At 45.5% G+C, this 25064-nt stretch overlaps 1 protein-coding gene across 1 annotated transcript; it reads left to right on the plus strand.

Moving 5' to 3' along the window:
* Nucleotides 1-1322: 1322 nt before the first annotated feature.
* LOC103633241 (uncharacterized) lies at nt 1323-2099 on the plus strand. Its single transcript, XM_008654938.2, has 2 exons — nt 1323-1569; nt 1780-2099. The coding sequence occupies exons 1-2, from the start codon at nt 1531-1533 to the stop codon at nt 1978-1980; spliced, it is 240 nt and encodes a 79-aa protein (XP_008653160.1). The 5' UTR covers nt 1323-1530; the 3' UTR covers nt 1981-2099.
* Nucleotides 2100-25064: the final 22965 nt, after the last annotated feature.

The following is a 25064-nucleotide window of genomic DNA, read 5'->3' on the forward strand; positions in this document are numbered from 1 at the left end:
TTTTTTATCCATACCTCTGAGGCTCTCTAAGCCTCCAATGTTTGTAATAATATAATGGACAAGACCCTGCCCCTAGGGCTCTCCAGACCCTAGGCTTTAGACTTCAGGGCACCCTTATACTTTTGGGGCTCTCTTGGTCAACCCTAAGGGGCCATTAGACCTTTGAGGCTCCTGACCTCGCAACCCCTAACCAATGTCTAGATCTCGAGGCCCTTCAAGTGGGAAATAAAGCTCGACTAAGAATGGGAGTACATGTAGAGTAAGGAATATGACTGGCTCTAACCCCAAGGTAGGACAACCCTAGAAAGTATGCCCCTTGTACCCTGTACATCGCTACTCCAGATAGGCACGTGATACTGGTTGTCTAGATAAGGATCGACATCGTATAAAATGAGATGGATGACATGTGGTCAAGAAGGTACATTTTATCCATTACACAGACAAACAAGCATACTCGAGACCACTATTCAATACGTGCCATTACCCCTATAGCCATGCCTTGACATGCCAACATACTAGCAAGAATTATATGGTACAAGGTGCTACACCATTTACCAACTATATCGTAGCTGACCACATGAACTCTAGTACCTACAAATATGATAAGTCAAACCTACCTCTATGGCAGGACATATCACCATTATAGCAAGACATGTTCAACCATGTGTCATGACAAAGTTATTCCACTGAGTATGAGTATGACTCCACATCTACGATATGAAAGGAGTTGTTGAGCCTCTGCCGAGGAGGGCCCACTATCTAGCAGGCATGTATCGCCCTCTCCTCCCCAGCGCTATAAAAGAGAGGAGTAGAGCCACGTAGAAAAATATTGGCATTTACTCAAGGGGGTTGATAGAGTTAACTGATTTGAGAGGACTCTGTTAATCTTGGTTTTATGGTACATATATGTGAAATATAATCAGTAGTTTAGAACTCACATTAGAACCAAACTAGAAAGCATGGCGTGCCGCTCTCTCTGAGAGACCATGCGCTACTTATGGGATTGGGTCTCCGTATTTTTTCACATTTCTGTATTGCCTTCTGTATTTTCACATTTCTGTATTGCCTTCTGTATTTCGGACAGATGGATTATAGTAGTACATTGATACAGTGTTCGGGCACTGCAACGATGCATGAGGATTATAGGAGTACACTAGTACAATGTACATGTGTTACAATGATACGTAAGAACAAATATTACAATTTAATTAAGCCAAAAGGCTAAGAAAAAATACGGAGACCCAAGCCCATAAGTAGCGCATGGTCTCCCAGCGATAGCGGCGCGAGAGCGGCGACGGCGCGCCATGCTTTCTAGTTAATATTTCTAACACTGTTTACCTGCCTGATATCAGTATACTCTGATTGACAGACGTCCCGGAGGGCTGTGTGATAATTAGGGAACATATCCCCATAACAAACTTGTTTACATGCCTTTGGTTCAATGAAGTTGACCGCTTCACGTCCAGAGATCAGCTAAGCTTCAGCACAGTTAGGGATAAAATAAGGTGGCGAGTTAATTGGACTGCAGACATGTTCCTGGATTGTGAAAGGCGTGATTTTGTTGTTCAGGTATTTTCAGTTTTTTTTTGTTCGATTTATTGCCACTGATTTTCTGTGTGCTGTTTTGCTGTGATATACATTGCTGATGGACCATAGAACTAGGGAAAACAGCACATTCTTTGTGATGGCACGTTTATTACAGAACGAGTAACCACCTATTCTGTTTTGTCTATTATTGATTACTTCTCTTTTTTTTCTTGCACCATTCTTACTTTACAGTCGTACCACCGAGAACTGTTGGAACAGAGGCAGTCTGCCTTACGAAGATGGCCTCCCCAGCGGTCTCCCATCGCGCGCTTCCAACCTAGAAAGATGCTTCCAGAAAATGCAGCAAGGGAACCATGGAAGGCTTCTGCAACCAAGAAGTTATCACGGAAGCGAGCACGGGATAAGAAATCAAGCTCGAGACGAACTCATTGAACTAGTGGGAAGGAAGCAATTCAGCTGTAAATGCTGGCGATTTTGCTCCTACACAACTGCATATCTAACGGACAGCATTCCAACATTGTTTTACTACTTTTAACTTCCTTTCATGCTCCTAGCTCCCCTCCCCAAGGACGCCAAAATTTTGTCAGGGATTGTTGATAGAGAGCTGATGAAATTCTTTGTTGTAAATAAACATTTTTAGATCAGAGATGTATTCAACTAGCAGCTGATTCAATTCAATCCATTTTGGAGGTAGTCTTTGGCAGGGTTTCAAATACAGTCAATCTTGTCAAACAATGCCATCGATGCCTGCCTGAGGGAGTGAACTAGCGGTGGTTGGTGAAACGGCAGGGAATAATAGAGTTACGACAGCTTATTTCTGCAGAGGATACAACACGTCGCATATGGAGTAATTCATTCAACATCAATACATCAACGCTTGTTTAGTTTGGACACAAGGAAAAGCAAACAAACAGATCTGTCCAAAGCATCCTCCCCCTTCGTTCGATCATCGCCTGTATTTTCTTGCAGCATCTGGTTCTTGGCGCGGCTGCCGGTCCTTCGTCGTTCGATCGTTCTGCTGTTCCGTCCTCGTTCTTGGGCCTGTATTCTCCAAAAGGTCGCCCATGCAACTTGCACGGGACTTGTTTCGCCGATCATCAAACCACCATCGTAGCATTACGTCAGCCGTCAGCAGGAACACCGGATGACTTCTTTCGTCGATCATCGCCTCATCGGGCCACCACAGCACGCTCGTGCAAGACACCACGGCAGTCTTCTTCGACCTTGCGCAAGACGATCGACGACGGCAACATTCCTTCCCACACTCCCGGGCAATGGTAGGCCTGCCGGCAGAGGGTATGCGCCACCTGATTTCCCTCACGATACACGTGTCTCACGTCGCATCCGGAGAAGCAGCGAAGCAGGTAGAGGATCTCCTCATGCAAGGCTGCAGGGATCCGTGTCTGCGTCTCCTCGCCACGGAGCAGTTGCACCAGCACGAGATCATCTCCCTCGACCACCAGCCGCTGCAGGCAGAGGCCGAGCGCCAAGCGGAGACCGCGGATCATCGCCCGCGCCTCGACGATGCCGACCGTGGAGTGCTCCGTCGGCTCGGCGAACGCGAGCACGACGCGGCCGGCGCTGTCGCGGATGACGCCGCCGACGCTAGCTCTCGCTGATCCATCGTGATAAACAGATCCGTCAAAGTTCAACTTAAACCATCCACGAGGCGGCGGTGACCACTTCACCAAGATGACGCTACCCGGCTGATACGGCCGCGCCGACGCGGACAGCTCCGTCGCACGGCAGCATACGCTCGGAGGAGTAGACGGCGTCAGGACAGAACACACCATCGTCTCGATCTATTGAAGAACTCTGGAGTCTGGATGACGCAGGGTCAGCGAGAGTGCCTCGCAATGTCGGGTGGGTACTGGGTGGCTGGAGAATGCAAGCAGGAGAGCGACGTGTCCAGGTCAGGGGCTGCGCGCGGCTAGCCTTTATATATAGGCTGGGGAATGCAAGCAGGAGAGCGACGTGTCCGGTGGGCTGCCCATGCGCGCGGCTCATTTTTGTTTATCCGTTAGCTGGTGTTGCCCACGCGATGGACGCTATACTCGCTGCCTGCTTGCCCATTTTAGATTCCATCCGACGGTTTTTTATAATGAAAATAGATTCCATCTAAGATCCAATAGTTTTTTATAATGGAAATAGATTCCATCTAACATCTGACGATGCCACATTCTTTTTGTAAAAAGCACCATCCGTTTCGGATTCCACGCGCTCTTATCGTTGCTCACCCAGAAGATCGCGCAGCGGTGGTCCGAGTCACTCTCACTCCACGGCCTCGCCGATAATGGACTCGTGGTCAACTCCTCCTGAGCACTGTCTGCGCCGCCGCCACCTTTTCGCAGGTCAACCTATCCACCGTTGCCTTCAACCGTTTGTTGTGGCATGCGGTCGCCGACGAGGCCGTTATGACGGAGGTCCTTGGCATGCACAACACCATGAACAGGAGATATTCGACCGTTGTCACTCGCTCGCCGCCGTATACATGTCCAGTTCAAAAGTTGGAATTTTTTTCCAGATTGGCATTGTAATATTCGTTTTGCCTTTTTTGCAGATTGGGATTGTAATCCACTGCATGTAAATGTACAATATTTGGGAGACACGTATCGGTCGCATGTTCTTCCTCTCAATTTAAGGTATTCTAGGCTAAATTATTTGAGGTAGCTGAACAGACGGCGTCAGGCAGCATCTCGACTCTAAAACCCAAGTGGTGCACATTGTTCTTCCAAATCCTACACTTGTAACTCAGAGCTAGACCGACGTGGGTCAGTAGTATATAAATATACAAATGCCAGGTCCTAGAGGCAACTCGTCTTCGAGGGAATCATCTACATGTGGAGGAGAGACTAAAATCCTATTGTCATAATCCTTAGGTTGCATAAAAAAGAGATGGACAATCTGATATTGATGCAAACAACCTATTTATTAGTTTTCTTCAAGATCTTATTCCACATGAAAATATGGGTCCACTTGATATTCTCAATTTTTTAAAACAACATAATTATTTTCCAAATACAACTATTACATATAAAGTTTTGTTGACCATTTTTGTGACCGTTGTATGCGAACGTTTTCAAAATTAAAGCTATTGAAATCATAGTTACGTTCTACGATTAAACAAGAAAGGCTGAATGCATTGGTTATAATAGAAATTGAGAGTGAAATGCTTGATAAAATTAGTACAAGAACATCACAGAATAATGCTTGCTTTTTAAACAAAGAATATGTAATTAGTACAACTTAGTACATATAATTTATATTGTGATATATATTATTATCTATTATTTTTCTATATTAAAATTAGGTCGATTTCAGATATTTCGCACAGGGCCTCCGAAAATAGCGGCACGCCGGTCAACTCCTCTTGGGCACCGTCTGTGTCGCCCACAACAGCACTGTATGCCATTTTCGACGGTCGTATTTATTTTCGGCGGCCAGGGCTTGGCCGCCGAAAATAAGCAGGTATTTTCGACAGCAGGAGCAGGCCGCCGAAAATAAGCTTATTTTCGGCGGCCGCTAACACAGCCGCCGAAAATAAGCGTATTTTTGGTGGCTTCTAACACAGCCGCCGAAAATACCTGCTTATTTTCGGCGGCCACGCCTGCCGTCGAAAATTAAGTATTTAAAAACGTCCGGTTCCTTCTTCTCTGTTCTCTGTTTCTTCTCTCTCTCTTGTCTCGCGTCCGCCGTCGCTCCGTCGCGCCGCACCCTGCCCCCCGTCGGCCACGCAGCGCCGGCCCCCGCTGATAGTAGACGCAGCCCAATCTTCCGTGAGATACGATAACTTGATTGAGTGGAGATCTCGACATTGATGATCCAAGGCTCCAAACGAAAGGTTCCTCGCAATCACTACACCACGGCTCCGTTGGTTATCACTCGTGACACACGAATGACCTCGTCACGAAGGCTTATCCCTGCAAGCGCAATCAAGAACACAAGCAAGAACAGGAAAGAAACACAACCAAAATTGTATTGATTACGGGATGGGGTCTCACAAGCCGATGACGGTGACACTGTTCGATGACAGAATTGATCTAAGCAAAACCCAAACCTAAATATGGCGGCGGCTGCTGAATAAATAGAGTACTAGGGCGTGCGTGACCGCTGGACTCGCCCCTAATGGGCTCCGACGCGATACACGGCCCAACGGCCCAACAGACGGTGTCGCATCACCAAAACAGAATCTGAATGCTGACTTGTTTCGATGATTCCTGTTGACTCCGGATGAATTTTACGGTGGAACCAGTTGGGTTGGTTAGATAATCTCGTTATCTTTCCAACCATATCCAGTCCATCGCAATCGGAGTCCGGATGCATCTTGGGCGTCCATTTTAGTGTAGACTAGTCCTGGAACCCGGGATGGAGTCGCAGCCGACTCGGACTTGATCTCCTTCCTGTTGTGGACGCCCTTGCTGCTTCTCCTCAACACCTTGGCCTTTCCCAAGTCCTTGTTGGTCCTCTCCAAGGTACCTAATCATCAAAACATCCATGGCCCCAAGCGTAAGCTCTGAAACACAATTGACTAGGGTAGAACGTACCTGGAGATTTAGTTGTCGTGCACGAGATCGTGTTATCGGTCCATTCATTGTATGTATAGAAGTGATGTCCTCATCGTCCTCCTCCTCTTGAATTAGAGTCGTCCTCGACTTGATCTCATCTTCGTCACCCATATATAGCTTCAAATCTGAAATGTTAAAGGTGGAACTAACCCAAAAATCTGGAGGCAACTCAGGTGGTAATCCAGGGGGTATCTCAGAGGGAAACACATCTATATACTCTCGCAAAAGGTTAGCAATAGCCGGTGGCAAAGCAATAGACGTATCATCAATAGAATAGAAAACATTTTTGCACACTAAGGCATAGCAAAGTCCAACAGAGGCATGTAACTCATCAAGATCAGATTTAGTGGCTAGCAAAGTAGGAGTTTTTAACTTATTAGGTTGCTGATTTTCAGAGTTCAAAACACCTTTTTGCTTAGCATTAATCTTTTTCTCATGTTCTAAGTGGACCATTTCAGTGGGAGTCATAGGAAGCAACACAATTTTCTTTCCCTTATGCATGAAAGTATATTTATTAGATCTACCATGGTGAATAGCATCAGTATCAAACTCCCAAGGACGTCCCAGTAAAAGAGAGCAAGCATCCATACTCACCACATCGAAATCAGCAAAGTCATGATAAGAGCCAATAGAAAATGCACCCTTGTTGTTTCTATTACCTTGAACTTACCGTTGTTGTTAAACCATTGAATGTGATAAGGGTGGGGATGCTCTCGTGTGGTCAAGCCAAGCTTCTTGACCAACTCAATGTTCACCAAGTTGTTGCAGCTACCACCATCAATGATGTATGTATACGGCAGTCCTTGATGATGAGGAACATATTGAAGAGGTTGTGGCACTGTCTGTTGTCGTCGTCACTAGCCATGGCACTCAAAGCTCGTTGCACAATTAAGGCCTTATAGGTCTCAGTCGCTGTTGTACCAAGAACCTCTTCATCACCATCATAAGTCTCTGCAATGTTATCTCCAATAGTATCTTCATCTTCAACATCAGAAGCACTAACATACCCACCATCACTAGTAGCAATGTATGCCCGTTTGCTGGGGCAATCTCGCTGAATATGGCCAAGTCCCTGGCAGCGGTGGCACTTGATGTCGGAGGAGCGGTCTGTGGAAGAGGTGGTCGTAGTAGGTTTTGCTGCAACACCCGAAGACACCAAGGACTTGCTGTTGTTGTGTCCCTGTGATGCCGAAGGTGCGGTGCTGCGTGTGCCGCTGGTGGAGGAAGATGTGGACGTCCGTACGCCCGAAGAGGATGACGCCTTGGCTAGCGCCGGTGGCTGGTGTGGCACGAAAGTGCTGCTCCTCCGCTGTTGACGACCCTGTAATTCTTTTTCTGCCAACATAGAAAGCTGGAACAAGCGTTGTATAGAATGATATTCTTTATAATCAACAATATCCTGAATCTCCCGCCTCAATCCCCCACAAAACCTAACCATTTGATCCTCCGGATCCTCAACTACCCCACATCGTAGCATACCTTTCTGAAGCTCTTGGTAGTATTCCTGTACCGACATGTCTCCCTGATCTAAGCGTAGCAATTTTTTCGAAGATCACGTCTATAAGAAGGGGGAACAAAGTGAGCTCGCATCTCCTCTTTTAACGCATTCCATGTTTATGGTGCAGCACGTGTGTTAACAAGTTCATTCCACTAAATGATAGCAAAATCTCTAAATTCACTAGTGGCTTGTCTAACCCTATGCTGCTTAGGAACAAGATGGGAATTAAATTTTTGTTCTACCATCATCTCCCAGTCTAAGTAAGCTTCAGCATCATAAGAACCCATGAACGGTGGAATAGAGAACTTAATCTTAGCAAATGGATCATAATCTGGTTTAGGATTATGATGATGACGTCTACCATTACCTCCCATACCTTGTCAATTACGTGCAAGGCATTGTCGCAGCGGTGCATACACATCGTCGTCATCATCGTCGTCCACAAGAGAGTGAGCTGGGGCTGGAGTTGGTGGTCGAGGACGAGCCTCCAGTACGTCCATGCATGTAACAAGTTCATCAACTCGTCGATCAAGCTGCTCATACGATGTCGCCGCAGAGTCCTGGTATTTTTTAAAAGCTTCAGTCATCGCGCACATCATCTCCTTCAATTCCATCTGAGAGACACACTCATCGTCGTTAAGCTTAGGCCCCTTGTCCTTGTCTATTTGATTCTTTGGTCATGTCATTGTTAGCACAAAACAGAGACAAAAAGGCAACAAACAATGTGAACCCTACAACTATCTCTCAGGTTGATGGTGGAGGTGGTGGAATACAAATTATGAAGCGTCTTACCCCGCTCTTACGAGGTTCTTACCAGCACTGCAGGTGGCAAACGGTGACCGATGTGACTGTCCAACGAGCGTGGGTGCGATTGCAAAGGAGTACATGTTCTGCTCGAGAGAAAGCTGGAGCTATAGGAAGGCTGACTAAATATATATATGTGGCACACAAGTCAGTAACAGATAGCAATGCTGAATAAGTGTTCCAAGTACTCGTCCTAGTTGCTGGCCTAGAAAATGTAATAGAACAGTTGGACCAAAGCACAAGAAAGGAGGTACAAGTATCTAGTAGAAATGGCAGTTCTGTAAATAGAGCAGATTGTTCAGCACTAGTAGAAATCTAAGGCGTGTTTCTAAAGGAGTACCAGCAAAAGAGCTCGAAATATTCTGAATTTTTTTTATCACTGATCCAAAATCACAAAGGATGGAAGCACACAAAATTTCACATGAAACAGAGTTGTATTGTGGCCTAGAGAAATTCACAAATGATCTCTGAAATTCCTGAAAACACTTAAATAATTTTTTTTTAATTATCTTCCCGATTTTTTGAATTTTTTGACCGAACCAAACAGGCCAAAGGCCAGTTTGGGTCACCCCAGAATGGAGTCAGGAATCCGCTGTAAAAAATTAAGCTCAAACGGAGCACCGAGCGAAAAGTTATGCCCGTTTTATGGAAGGTACCTCAAGTTATGGTTTTCAAAGGCACAAATCGGCAGGAACCGTAGCGGCGGCTATGGAGCACAGGGTTGGTTTTAGAGATAGGATTTGTTTTGTGGATATGGTTGGTTTAGATACAGGATCTGTTTTGTGGATATGGTCGTTTTAGAGATAGGATCTGTTTTATGGATATGGTCGGTTGTAGAGATAGGATCTGTTTTGTGGATAGGGCCAGTTTTAGAGATATGATTTGTTTTATAGATAGGGTCGGTTTTGTAGGATGAAAGCGGATGGACAGAATCAAACTGAACTAAAACAAATCTAATCCAGCAACCAAACTCAACTAGACACAAACTCAGAACTGCGGACTCTAAAACTGAATTGTGCAAAGGCTAAGGTGATGATTTTAGCTCGGAATAAACTGATCGTAATTTTTTTGACTTTTTGTGGACTATGGGACGAAACAAAACTAATCTAAAGGTAGGATTATACCTCATAGGCAACCTAGAAATTTGATACCAATTAATAGTAGACGCAGTCCGATCTTCCGTGAGATACGATAACTTGATTCACTACAGGAATCCTAATGATTCCCGTCGGCCAGGATAATTCCCGTCGGCCAGGGAAAAAGCCGACGGGGATAATGTAACTCCCGTCGGCTACACTGAAGCCGACGGGAATAACGTAACGCCCGTCGGCCACAGAGGAGGCCGACGGGAGTTAACTTAACTCCCGTCAGCCAGTAAATAGGCCGACGGGGATTACTTAATTCCCGTCGGCCAAAGCGCAGGCCGACGGGGATTAGGCATTTATGAGCGCGGGTTCGCCCGCGCGGGCTCATTTCTTCTCTGTTTCTTCCTACGCCGCCGCCGCCTGCCTATTGTCGCCGCCGCCTCTAACCGCCGCCGCTTCTCCCCGCCGGCGTGCCTTCCCGGCCGAGCCCGACGCCGCCCCTCGGAGCCCGACGCCGCGCACCCGGGCGCCCCGGCGTCGCCCGTCCGCCGCCCGTCCGCTCGCGGCGCCGAGCGCCCAGCCGCCCCACCGCCGCGCGCCCGTCAGCGCCGCCGCGAGCCCGGCCGCCCGTCCCCGCCGCGCGCCCGCCCGTCCGTCGCGGCCGTGCCCGCCCTCGCTCATCTCCGTCGTGCCCCACACCGCCCACATCACCGTCGGGTCTCTCGGAGCGTCGTCGCTGCCTCCTCGAGCGCCGCCGCCGCGTCCAAGCGCCGCCTCCGCCCCCGACCGCATCTCCGAACACCCACGTGAGTAATTATGTGTGTACATGTTAATGCATTGGATTGTGAATGTTAATTATGTGTGTACATGTTTATTTTCGTCGGTTTTTTATGGCCGACGGGAGTTAACTTTCATGTGATTAGTATTAATTTAATAACACATGTGATTAGAGTGTGATTATAGTTAATTTAATATCACATGTGTGGCTTCATGTTAGGTAATTATTTATTGTATTCTTATAGTAGATTTAACTTATACTATTGAATTGTTAAATTTGATGTTATTTATTGATTAGATTTAACTTATAATATTAGGATGTATGAATGTTTCGATATTGATTAATTTGATGTTATTTATGTGTATATATAATTATTTATGTATATATATAGTTTTACTACTTACCTATAGATGTATATATGTATGTATATATGTGTGTGACGTGTAGAAACGTGATTGTCTCACACACACTCTTTACTCGTACACAGCCGCAATAATGGGTGATAGACGTGATTGGATGTATGAAGGTTTCAAGAAGGGTGGGTGTCACACTAGTGAATGGTTTGCCAAGACGCAAATATTTCTGGACCATGCAGCTGCTTTGTCACAAATAGATAATATTAGGTGTCCATGCAATAAATATAGAAATATGACGAGCCACACCAAGAGGCAGGTCACACTACACCTGTGCTCGCATGGTTTCGTGTCAGGCTATAAGGTCTGGTATCTCCACGGTGAAGATGCTGAACGAGCAGCAGAAGTAGAAGTTGATGACGGTGAAGATGATGTTGATAGGATGGACCAGATGCTTGAGGATCTGCAGCCTGAACTGGCACCAGATCATCATGATTCACCTACACCGGAGGTTCAGAAGTTCTTCGACCTACTCAAAGCGTCAGAAGAGCCTCTTCACGGGCACACTGACGTGACCGTCCTCGAATTCGTGACCCGACTGATGTCAATCAAGTCAAAATTTGCATTTTCAATTAATTGTTACAAGGAGCTTGTGGATTTGATTAGCGAGGTTCTTCCTACGGGTCACAAGATGCCCAAAGACATGTACCAGTCCAAAAAATTGCTTGAAGGTCTTGGTATGGAGTATGAGAAGATTGATGTTTGCCAAGACAACTGTATGCTTTTTTGGAAGGAACATGGCAGAGAACAAAAATGCTTAAAATGTGGGAAGTCAAGGTACGTGGAGCTTGTAAATGAAGATGGGGAGAAGGTGGTGACAAAGGTTGCACATAAATAGCTTCGGTACATGCCTCTCACTCCTAGAGTGAAACGTTTGTTTCTCTCGAGGAAGACCGCTATGCACATGAGGTGGCATAAAGATTGTATGGACAGACAAGATGGGTTAATGGTGCACCCGTCAGATGGTGATGCATGGAAGGCACATGACAAATTTGATCCAGATTTTGCCAGCGATGCAAGAAACGTTCGTATCGGCTTGGCAACTGATGGTTTCACGCCGTTCAATATGACCGCTGCGTCGTATTCATGTTGGCCTGTCATTGCCATACCGTACAACCTTCCACCTGCTCTTTGCATGAAATATGAGTTTATGTTCCTATGTCTATTTATACCTGGGCCTGAGCATCCTGGCGTACGCCTCAATGTGATGCTTCAACCACTGATTGAAGAGTTAAAGAAGCTATGGCAAGGTGTGGAAGCCTATGACTGCTTCAAGAAGCAGAAATTCAATCTTCGTGTTGCATATCTGTTCTCGGTTCATGATTTTATGGCGTATGGTATTTTCTCTGGATGGAGCGTGCATGGTAGATTGACGTGTCCTTATTGTGCTAAAGATACAGATTGTTTTCGTCTTAGTGCTAGTGGCAAGATATGTTACTTTGATTGCCATAGATGTTTTCTACCCTTCAATCACCCCTTCAGAAGGCAGAGAAAGGAATTTAGGAAGGGCACCATTGTCACGAAGGGACCGCCCAAGCGACGTAGTGGGATAGAAATTACAGAAGAGCATATGAAACTTGTCCTAGACGAGAGTGGTAAAAGGTATCAAGGTTTTGGTGAGGAGCATAACTGGACTCACATATGTGGCTTGTGGGAGCTTCCTTATGCTAAGTCATTGATTTTGATGCACAACATCGACGTCATGCATCAAGAGAGTAACTTTTGCCAAGCCCTCATAAATACATGCATGGATTTCCCTGATAAAACGAAAGACAATGACAAGGCACGCATGGACTTAGCAGTGATATGTGATCGTCCAACCCAAGTGCTTAGAGAAAACGGAGGCAAACCAAAAGCTGACTATTGTCTGAAATCTAAGCAACAGAGAGAAGTGATGAAGTGGATGAAGGATATTAAATTCCCCGATGGTTATGCCGCTGGTTTTAGAAGATATGTGAACTTGAAGACAATGAAGATGAATGGACTGAAGAGCCATGACTTCCACATAATTATGGAGAGGCTCATGCCTGTAATGTTTCGTGGGTACATTTCCGAAGCTGTGTGGAAAACGTTAGCTGAAGTTAGCTATTTCTACAGACAGTTGTGTGCTAAAGAAATCAGAAGAGATGTGATGGAACAGCTGGAGAAAGAGGCACCGGTGCTTTTGTGCAAATTGGAAAAAATATTTCCACCGGGTTTCTTCAATCCTATGCAGCATCTCTTTATACATCTTCCATATGAGGCTAAGGTCGGTGGTCCTGTTCAATATAGGTGGATGTTTCATATAGAAAGAGCATTAAAGAAGCTTAGAGCAATGGTGGGCAATAAGGCAAGAGTAATACTTTGTGTAAGACTTTGTGTAAGACTTGTTTTCTTAAACTGTTCATATGTGAATTAGTTTATGTTATCAAATAACTCATGTCATACAATAATATTTGACAGCGAGTTTGATGAACAAAACATGAGGTGTCTCGGTAGGCCAACAGCGAGAGACATAGACAAATTGCGACGCGATGGTATGCATGGGCGACCTAATTTCATTATGTGGCTTCGGGACCGTGTAAGTCTTAATTATGTGGCTCCGAGAACTAATTTCATTTAACTAATATTACAGAATTTGCTAATGCTTTGTGGCATGATTGACAGTTTGGGGAGGAAATGAATTTGAATGATGACTTACGTCAGTTATCTATTGGAAGTGTAACTGCCAAAAGCTATGGACGTTACGATGTCAATGGATATCGCTTTCGTTCAAGCATTTTTGAATCAAGTCATCCTATGGCCGCCACTCAAAATAGTGGAGTCGTTACTAGGGCAACCGACATGGAAGGACACGAAGCCTGCTATTACGGGAAAATCAAAAATATAATCGAGATTACATTTGCTGGAAATAAGCCTTTAGCGCTAGTTTTCTTTGAGTGTAAATGGTATGACCCGAAGTATTATAGAACCGAATTTGGGATGACACAGATCCAACCTGAGAAATTGCTTCAAGGACACGACATGTATATCCTTGCCCATCAAGCAGACCAAGTTTATTTCTCGACATATCCATGCAAAAAGTTGTCTAAATGGAGGGTTGTGTACAATGTAAATCCCCGCGAACGCCTATACACTCCTGGTGAGGACGAATATCAAATTGGTCACCTTGAGCAGGTTGATGAGGTGTTTCAAGAAGAAGAGTTGCCAACTAGTTTTCATATTGATCCTGCACCGGCATTAGATTCACTAGTCACAGACGTTAACGACTTAACTTTTCCCGAGAGGCGAAGAAGACAACCTGTTAGGAGAAAAGTTACATGGCGACCTCTGCATAGAAGAGAACAAATAGATCCTAATTTTGATGATATTTAACAAGTAAAGTTGTTTTGTTATTTCATTTGTTTATATTTTAAGTATTATGTCATTTTTGATGCACTAATGAATAATTTCTTATTTTTTATGCAGGATGCCGCCAAAATCAAAGAAGTCAGTGAAAGGGTTGTTCAAGGGCCTGGGCCTTTTTCAGGGCAGTTCTTCGAGCAGCAGCAGACGTCGAGAGCTGTTGAGCGCGGTACATGGAGATGAGGTAACATATCTTGTACAAATAAATTTATTTACATATTTACAAATAAATCTTGAGTTGTATGTACCAGGATGAGCAGCACACTGAGGAGCAGCACATTGAGGAGGAGCAGCACAATGAGGCTGAGCAGCACAATGAGGAGGTGGAGCACAATGAGGAGGTGGAGCACGGGACATGGGACCAGGCCGCACAACATCACCAGCCATGGGACCAGTGGGACCACCAGAGAGAGCAGCAACAGGCGTGGGACCAGTGGGGCCAACAGGGCGAACAGGCTGACAACCCGATGGATGATGGCTCGGGAGGCTCTTCAGCGACACGCACACGTCGCTCAAGAAAAAGCCACTCAGTAAAGCCTCGTCACGCGATAGAGCGAGAGGCTGATAGGACTTTAATCATGCCACATGGAGATCGGTGAGTGTAATATATTAACTTATCTCATATAACTATTATGTGTATTATTAATGTTTTTGTGTAATGCAGGAATTGGGAGGACCTGTCCTTCGACGGCAAGGGACACCACACTCAGGTTAACCTTACGTTGGGTTCTCTTTGCCGCCTTCACTACCCTGGTATAGTGAAGGTGTCAAACGGTGATACCGAGGATGACGTGCTCGTCAGTACCTAGGATGAGTACAAGTTTAAAAAGGAACGAAACCACACCGACAGACAGGGACTTGTGCGTAATGACTTTTGGGTATGAATTCTTTATTATTTTTGTTATGTTTCTTAATATGGTAAATCTATGACTTATACCATTGTATTTGTATTCTTTATGTTGTAGCTTCGATATCGGTTGCCTGACGGAGAGGATTACATGGGGCACGCTGAACGTGTCTTGCAAAACAATGCAAAGAAGCTGGTGAAGGATGCCATATACTATGCGAGAATTCAGGCTACAAACCTGTATTTTCAAAAGCATCCAGAAGAAGCAGGCCCCTTGAATAAAAAGGAAGGGTCCTCAAAGATATATTTGACTGAGGATCAATATCGTGAGGTTAGTATTCAATTTGTTTTACCCTTTATATTTATTGTTGTGATTGATATAATATGTAACATTGTGTGTGTGCAGGTGATGGTTCCATGGATGGCGCCCGTGCCTGATGCGTACTATGCTTGGTGTCGATATTGGGCTTCCGAAGGCTTCCAGAAAGCGTCAGCGCATCACAGACAATGTCGAGGAACCAATCCTAACCACAAGTTTGGCGGTGACGACATGATACGAAAAGCTAAAAGAATGGTAAGTTTGATCTTTCTATGTCGATCAACAAATAATACGATTGCTTATGAATGTTTTTTGTTTATACAGGAAGCTACGAGTGGCCAAAAGCCTAGTGACATTGAGGTGTACCAGGAGGGCCACAAAGGACCAGACCTGGACAACCCTGACCAGCTCTGCAGCCAGACAGCCACGGATCGCTTGGTGAGTTTTGGCTCAAAAGTTCAAACGTTCAAAGTATATAAATTCCTGCATTTGTAAGGTTGTGAATGATGTATAGGCGGCATATGGGGAGGAGATGGTTCGTCGCCATGGCCCTGACTACGACTGGCGCCATGAACCGGTGGATCCCTCGGTGGTGTACGCAAGTGGTGGTGGCAAAGCGCATGGACGGTAAGCTCTAACTTATAAAATTATATGGTTGACACTAAATTGATTATGCAGTAATAACATTTTTTGAATCACTTATAGATACGCACTCTTCGACGGATTCATTGACTCGTCGTCGGTGAGATCTCAGAGGACGGGTTCATCTTCCCGTAGCTCATGCTCTCGTCGACCGAACGAGCAGGAGTTGGAGATTATGAGGATGCGTGAAGAGATGAGACAACAACGCGAATTTATGGAGGCTTGCAATGCTCATAATCAAGCGATGTATCAAGTGAGTACACATAATCCGAACTCTAAATTATTATATTTCAATACAACATCTTCAGTAGTAACACATATGTGTTTAACAGTTAATGCAGCAACAGGGCATTACATCAAATTTTCCACCGCCACCACAATGGAGCCAATTTGCAAACACACCAGTTCCACCACCACAGTTCACCACCCCTCCGACACATATACCTGCACCTGGAGATAGGGTACGTTTGATAACTCTCCATTAATTTATACACTTGTATACTTTTTGATATTTGCATTTAACGTGTTGATATTTGCTAACTTGCATAGGTTACGCCTGAAGCGGGTGGCAGTGGGTCTGATCCACCAGTAGAGACTGGATTTGTTGACTCGCTCTTCGCGTTCCCTCCTCCTGGTGGTGAAGGCGGCAGCGGTCAAAGCTCTAACCACCCAAGTGGTGGTTATCTCTAAACACTTAAACTTATGTTTGAAATGTCGTATTCGTTGATGGATGTTATGTTCAATACTATGTCGTACTCGTTGTTTGACGTTGGTGGATGTTATGTTTGAACCCAAGCAGACTTCCGTTCTTCCATACTGAGGTGATATGTTTTAATTATAAATGCACTATGTCTAAATGCATGTGTTTGTGGATGTTGTATCTCTACATGTGTTTGTAATGTGGCTGTTATATGTGATTTATATTATGTTTGATATATGTTATGTGTGCAGAAATAGTGACATAATTTAGTGCTGTTTTTGTAGCAGTATACAGTAATTCCCGTCGGCCCAGTTAATTCTCGTCGGCTATGGTCGAACCGACGGGAATTAACTACTTACTCCCGTCGGCCCAGTTAATTCCCGTCGGCCACGTGGGGCCGACGGGAATTAATTAATAACTCCCGTCGGCCTAGGGAACCGACGGGAATAAGAAGTGAATTCCCGTCGGCCACGAAAACCGACGAGAATTAGCCTTAATTCCCGTCGGCCACTATCTAGCCGACGGGAATTAATTATTCCCGTCGGCCGCCGACGGGGATAACCTTATCCCCGACAAGGGACGCCTGTCGGCCTAAAACCGACGGGAATAAGCCCTAAACCGACGGGATTCCCGTCGGTTTAGGGCTTATTCCCGTCGGTTTCAGGCCGACGGGAATTAAGTGAATTCCTGTAGTGATTGAGTGGAGATCTCGACGTTGATGATCCAAGGCTCTGAGCGAACGGTTCCTCGCAATCACTACACCACGACTCCGTTGGTTATCACTCATGACACACGAATGACCTCGCCACGAAGGCTTATCCCTGCAAGCGCAATCAAGAACACAAGCAAGAACAGGAAAGAAACGCAACCAAAATTGTATTGATTACGGGATGGGGTCTCACAAGTCGATGACGACGACACTGTTCGATGACAGAATTGATCTAAACAAAACCCAAACCTAAATATGGCGACGGCTACTGAATAAATAGAGTATTAGGGCGTGTGTGACCCCTGGACTCGCCCCTAATGGGCTCCGACGCGATACACGGCCCAACAGACGGTGTCGCAGCACCAAAACAGAATCTGAATGCTGACTTGTTTCGACGATTCCCGTTGACTCCGGATGAATTTTAGGGTGAAACCAGTTGGGCTGGTTAGATAATCTCGTTATATTTCCAACCATATCTAGTTCGTCACAATCGGAGTCCGGATGCATCTTGGACGTCCATTTTAGTGCAGACTGGTCGTGGAATCCGAGATGGAGTCGCAACCGACTCGGACTTGATCTCCTTCCTGTTGTGGACGCCCTTGCTGCTTCTCCTCAACACCTTGGCCTTTCCCAAGTCCTTGCTGGTCCTCTCCAAGGTATCTAATCATCAAAACATCCATAGCCCCGAGCGTAAGCTCTGAAACACAATTGACTAGGGTAGAACGTACGTGGAGATTTAGCTCTCGTGCACGAGATCGTGTTATCGGTCCATTTATTGTATGTATAGAAGTGATGTCCTCATCACCCGCCTCCGTCGTGCCGCTCCCCGCCCTCAAATCGCCTCCCACCGTAGCGGCGCCCGCCCGCCAGCGCAGCCCGTGCCCCCGACGAGCCACCGCCAAGCCCCGACGCACCGCCAGCCACGCCGCGCTCTGCCCCGTCCCGACGTCCGCCGTCGTCCTCAGCTCCCGTCGACCTCGCCTTCATGAGAGCACCTAGAGAGGGGGGTGAATAGGTGATCCTGTAAAAATCAAACTTATAGCCACAAAAACTTGGTTGATTGTTAGCACAGTTAATGCCAAGTGGCTAGAGAGAAGATCTTGCACAATAGGATAATCACACGGAGTTCAACACAGAGCAGACACAGTGATTTATCCCGTGGTTCGGCCAAGTACAACACTTGCCTACTCCACGTTGTGGCGTCCCAACGGACGAGAGTTGCACTCAACTCCTCTCAAGTGATCCAATGATCAACTTGAATACCACAGTGTTATGCTTTTTCTTTCAATTTCCCGTTTGCGAGGAATCTCCACAACTTGGAGTCTCTCGCCCTTACACTTGAGATTCAACAAGAAATACGGAGTAAGGGAGGGAAGCAACACACACAAATCCACAGCAAAATGCGCACACACACGGCCAAGAATCGAGCTCAAAAGACTATCTCAAAGTTCTCACTAGAACGGAGCTCGAATCACTTAGAATGACAAACGAATGCGCAAAGAATGAGTGTGGATGATCAAGAATGCTCTTAGGTTGCTTGGTGTTCTCCTCCATGCGCCTGGGGGTCCCTTTTATAGCCCCAAGGCAGCTAGGAGCCGTTGAGAACAAATTTGGAAGGTCATCCTTGCCTTCTGTCATCGGGCGCACCGGACAGTCCGGTGCACACCGGACACTGTCCGGTGCCCGATTTATTTCCTTAAACAGCGCAGCCGACCGTTGCCGACCGTTGCAGATCTGGCGCACCAGACAGTCCGGTGCACACCGGACAGTCCGGTGCCTCCTTCCGACCGTTGGCCAGACCACGTGTCGCGCGCAGATTCCGCGGCCGACCGTTGGCTCGGCCGACCGTTGGCTCACCGGACAGTCCGGTGCACACCGGACAGTCCGGTGAATTATAGCCGTACGCCGTCGGCAAATTCCCGAGAGCGGCGTCTTCAGGTCGAGGCAGCCTGGCGCACCGGACGCTGTCCGGTGCACCACCGGACAGTCCGGTGCCCCAAACCGAAACAGCCTGTTGGCTGTACACAGCCAACATTCTCCTTTTCTTCTTCTCTCTGTTTCTAACACTTAGACAATTATATTAGTGCACAAAACCAATGTACTAAGGCTTAGAAACATACCTTTACTTGTGATTTGCACTTTGTTCATCCATGGGCATAGATTCACATTTAAGCTCTTGTGTTGACACTCAATCACCAATAATACTTAGAAATGGCCCAAAGGCACATTTCCCTTTCAATCTCCCCCTTTTTGGTGATTTATGCCAACACAACATAAAGCAGCTAGAACAAGTGCAATATCACTCAAATAAAATTCAAATTTATTTTGATTCAATTTTGGCATATATGGATCATCCTTTGCCACCACTTGGTTTGTTTTTGCAAATCAAACTCAAATCTCTATCTCTAAGTCAAACACCAATGTTGAAGCATAAAGAGAGTCATTCCAAAAGAGATTGATCAAAGATTTCAAAAACTCCCCCTATTTCCCATAATCAACACTTCTCCCCACAAGAAACCAACTTTTGACAAGAGAGACAATAAGAGACAATAAAAGAGTTTGACAAAACAACAACTCTATTCTACTATTTTCAAAATCTCTCAAGTGGTAGCTGATCCATTTATCGCTTTGGCCTTTATTTTCTCCCCCTTTGGCATCAAGCACCAAAACGGAATCAATCTTGGCCCTGTAACCCCATTGCCTCACCAAAATCTTCAATTAAGAGTACAAAGGCAATAAGATCATAGAGATGAACTTGGAATAAGTTACCCTCTCATCGGAGTGCAGTGGAAGTCTTGCATGGTCCAAGTTTACCTTTCCCTTTCAATCCACCTTCGAGACTAAATCAAGCAAACTCAAGCAAAAGGTTAGTCTCAAAGAGTCAAGTTGTAACGCATCTCCCCCTAAACATGTGCATCACTTTGCAACGGACTTGTGAGGTCCAGGGAGTGTTTGTACAACTTGAGCACCACAATAAGCAACAAAATGCAGAATGAACCTGATCAAATGCATAAACACATGTATGCTACAATTCAATCCAAGTTCCGCGAATCTAAGACATTTAGCTCACTACGCAGCCTGCAAAAGGTCTTCTCATCTAGAGGCTTGGTAAAGATATCAGCGAGCTGGTTCTCGGTGCTAACATGAAACACTTCGATATCTCCCTTTTGCTGGTGGTCTCTCAAAAAGTGATGCCGGATGTCTATGTGCTTTGTGCGGCTGTGTTCAACAGGATTTTCCGCCATGCGGATAGCACTCTCATTATCACATAGGAGTGGGACTTTGCTCAGATTGTAGCCAAAGTCCCGGAGGGTTTGCCTCATCCAAAGTAGTTGCGCGCAACACTGTCCTACGGCAACATACTCGGCCTCAGCGGTGGATAGGGCAACAGAGGTTTGTTTCTTAGAGTTCCATGACACCAGGGACCTTCCTAAGAATTGGCACGTCCCTGATGTACTCTTCCTATCGACCTTACATCCAGCATAGTCGGAGTCTGAGTATCCAACCAAGTCAAAGGTAGACCCTTTTGGATACCAGAGCCCGAAGCAAGGCGTAGCAACTAAATATCTAAGAATTCGCTTCACCGCCACTAGGTGACATTCCTTAGGATCGGATTGAAATCTAGCACACATGCATACGCTAAGCATAATATCCGGTCTACTTGCACATAAATAAAGTAAAGACCCTATCATTGACCGGTATGCTTTTTGATCAACGGACTTACCTCCTTTGTTGAGGTCTGTGTGTCCGTCGGTTCCCATCGGCGTCTTTGCGGGCTTGGCGTCCTTCATCCCAAACCTCTTTAGCAAGTCTTGCGTGTACTTCGTTTGGGAGATGAAAGTGTCGTCCTTGAGTTGCTTTGATACCAGTAGTTCAACTCGCCCATCATCAACATCTCGAATTTCTGCGTCATCACCCTGCTAAACTCTTCACAAGACTTTTGGTTAGTAGAACCAAATATTATGTCATCGACATAAATTTGGCACACAAACAAATCACCATTACAAAGTCTTAGTAAAAAGAGTTGGATCGGCTTTCCCAACCTTGAAAGCATTAGCAATTAAGAAATCTCTAAGGCATTCATACCATGCTCTTGGGGCTTGCTTAAGTCCATAGAGCGCCTTAGAGAGCTTACACACGTGGTCGGGGTACCGTTCATCCTTGAAGCCAGGGGGTTGCTCCACGTACACCTCCTCCTTGATTGGCCCGTTGAGGAAAGCGCTCTTCACATCCATTTGGAACAACCTGAAAGAATGGTGAGCGGCATATGCTAGCAAGATACGAATAGACTCTAGCCTAGCCACAGGAGCAAAAGTCTCCTCGAAATCCAAACCTGCGACTTGGGCATAACCTTTTGCCACAAGTCGGGCCTTGTTTCTCGTCACCACCCCGTGCTCGTCTTGTTTGTTGCGGAACACCCACTTGGTTCCCACAACATTTTGCTTCAGACGAGGCACCAGTGTCCAAACTTCATTCCTCTTGAAGTTGTTGAGCTCCTCTTGCATGGCCAACACCCAGTCCGGATCTAGCAAGGCCTCTTCTACCCTGAAAGGCTCAATAGAAGAGACAAAGGAGTAATGCTCACAAAAATTAACTAATCGAGATCGAGTAGTTACTCCCTTGCTAATGTCACCCAGAATTTGGTCGACGGGATGATCCCTTTGAATCATCGCTCGAACTTGGGTTGGAGGTGCCGGTTGTGCATCTTCCTCCATCACATGATCAACTTGTGCTTCCCCTTGATCACATGTCTCCTGTTGATGAACCTGTTCATCGTCTTGAGTTGGGGGTAGCACCATAGTTGAGGAAGAAGGTTGATCTTGCTCCAAGTATTCCTGTGGTCGCACATCACCAATAGCCATGGTGCGCATAGCGGCCGTTGGAACATCTTCTTCATCTACATCATCAAGATCAACAACTTGCTCTCTTGGAGAGCCATTAGTCTCATCAAATACAATGTCGCTAGAGACTTCAATCAAACCCGAAGATTTGTTGAAGACTCTATACGCCTTTGTATTTGAGTCATAACCTAATAAAAACCCTTCTACAGCTTTGGGAGCAAATTTAGAATTTCTACCCTTCTTCACTAGAATGTAGCACTTGCTCCCAAATACACGAAAGTACGATACATTGGGTTTGTTACCGGTTAGTAGCTCATACGACGTCTTCTTGAGGAGGCGATGAAGGTAGACCCTGTTGATGGCGTGGCAAGCCGTGTTCACGGCTTCCATCCAAAAGCACTCGGGGGTCTTGAACTCTCCTAGCATCGTCCTTGCCATGTCGATGAGCGTCCTGTTCTTCCTCTCTACCACACCATTTTGTTGTGGTGTGTAGGGAGCGGAGAACTCGTGCTTGATCCCTTCCTCTTCAAGGAACTCCTCCACTTGAAGGTTCTTGAACTCGGACCCGTTGTCGCTTCTTATCTTCTTCACCTTGAGCTCAAACTCATTTTGAGCTCTCCTGAGGAAGCGCTTGAGGATCCCTTGGGTTTCAGACTTATCCTACAAAAAGAACACCCAAGTGAAGCGGGAAAAGTCATCAACAATAACTAGACCATACTTACTCCCTCCTATGCTCAGATAGGCGACGGGTCCGAAGAGGTCCATATGCAGCAGCTCCAGAGGTCTTGAAGTGGTCATCACATTTTTGCTGTGATGCGCTCCTCCCACTTGTTTACCTGCTTGACAAGCTGCACAAGGTCTATCTTTTTCGAATTGCACGTTAGTCAAACCTATCACATGTTCTCCCTTTAGAAGCTTGTGAAGGTTCTTCATCCCCACATGTGCTAAGCGGCGATGCCACAGCCAGCCCATGCTAGTCTTAGCTATTAAGCATGCATCTAGACCGGCCTCTTCTTTTGCAAAATCAACTAAATAAAGTTTGCCGTCTAATACACCCTTAAAAGCTAGTGAACCATCACTTCTTCTAAAGACAGACACATCTACATTTGTGAATAGACAGTTATACCCCATGTTGCATAATTGACTAACAGATAGCAAATTATATCCCAAGGACTCAACTAAAAACACATTAGAAATTGAGTGCTCATTTGAGATTGCAATTTTACCTAACCCTTTTACCTTGCCTTGATTCCCATCACCGAATATAATTGAATCTTGGGAATCCTTATTCTTGACGTAGGAGGTGAACATCTTCTTCTCCCCCGTCATATGGTTTGTGCATCCGCTATCAATAATCCAGCTTGAACCCCCGGATGCATAAACCTGCAAGGCAAATTTAGGCTTGGGACTTAGGTACCCAACTCTTGTTGGGTCCTACAAGGTTAGTGCAAATATTCTTAGGGACCCAAATGCAAGTTTTATCTCCCTTGCATCTTGCCCCTAACTTCCTAGCAACAATTTTCTTATCCTTTCTACAAATAGCAAAGGAAGCATTTAGAGTACAATAAATTTCGGAAGGTTCATTCACTACTTTCCTAGGAGCATTATGAACTACATTTCTCCTAGGCATTTGGTGAACAACATTTCTTCTAAACACATTTCTACCATGCATAACATGAGAACTAGAAGCAGTCATAGCATAAGAGTCATAAGCATGTGAAAAAACATCACTACTTCTAAACGCATTTCTAGAGTATCTCCTATCATAGTACATGAAAGCATGATTCTTCTTAACACTATTAGCCATAGGAGCCTTCCCTTTCTCCTTGGTGGAGATAGGAGTCTTATGGCTTGTTAAGTTCTTGGCTTCCCTCTTGAAGCCAAGCCCATCCTTAATTGAGGGGTGTCTACCAATAGTGTAGGCATCCCTTGCAAATTTTAGTTTTTCAAATTCACTCTTGCTAGTCTTAAGTTGGGCATTAAGACTAGCTAATTCATCATTCAATTTTGAAATGGAAGCTAAGTGTTCACTACAAGCATTAGTATCAACATCCTTACACCTAGTGCAAATTTCAACATGTTCAACACAAGAGTTGGAGTTTTGTGCTTCTACTAGTTTAGCATTTAAGTCATCATTAATGCTCTTTAATTTAGAAATTGAATCATGGCATGTAGACAATTCACAAGCAAGCATTTCATTTCTCTTAATTTCTAATGCAAGGGATTTTTGAGCCTCTACAAACTTATCATGTTCTTCGTACAAGAGATCCTCTTGCTTTTCTAGTAGCCTATTCTTATCATTTAAAGCATCAATCAATTCATTAATTTTGTCAATCTTAGATCTATCTAAGCCTTTAAATAAGCATGAATAGTCTATTTCATCATCACTAGACTCATCCTCACTAGAAGAAGCATAAGTAGAGTTTCGAGTACTTACTTTCTTCTCCTTAGCCATGAGGCACGTGTGATGCTCGTTGGGGAAGAGGGATGACTTGTTGAAGGCGGTGGCGGCGAGTCCTTCGTTGTCGGAGTCGGACGAGGAGCAATCCGAATCCCACTCCTTTCCAATATGAGCCTCGCCCTTTGCCTTCTTGTAATTCTTCTTCTTTTCCCATTTTCCACTCTTCTTTTCCTGGTCACTATCATTATCGGGACAATTAGCGATAAAGTGACCAATCTTACCACACTTGAAGCATGAGCGCTTCCCCTTCATCTTGGTCTTGTTGGGATGCTCCTTGCGACCCCTTAACGCCGTCTTGAAGCGCTTAATGATGAGAGCCATTTCTTCATCATTAAGCCCGGCCGCCTCAATTTGCGCCACCTTGCTTGGTAGTGCCTCCTTGCTTCTCGATGCCTTGAGAGCAATGGGTTGAGGCTCGTGGATTGGACCGTTCAACGCGTCATCGACATATCTCGCCTCCTTGATCATCA

Source organism: Zea mays, chromosome 7, assembly GCF_902167145.1.
Source record: "Zea mays cultivar B73 chromosome 7, Zm-B73-REFERENCE-NAM-5.0, whole genome shotgun sequence".
In the NCBI taxonomy this organism is placed as follows: domain Eukaryota; kingdom Viridiplantae; phylum Streptophyta; class Magnoliopsida; order Poales; family Poaceae; genus Zea; species Zea mays.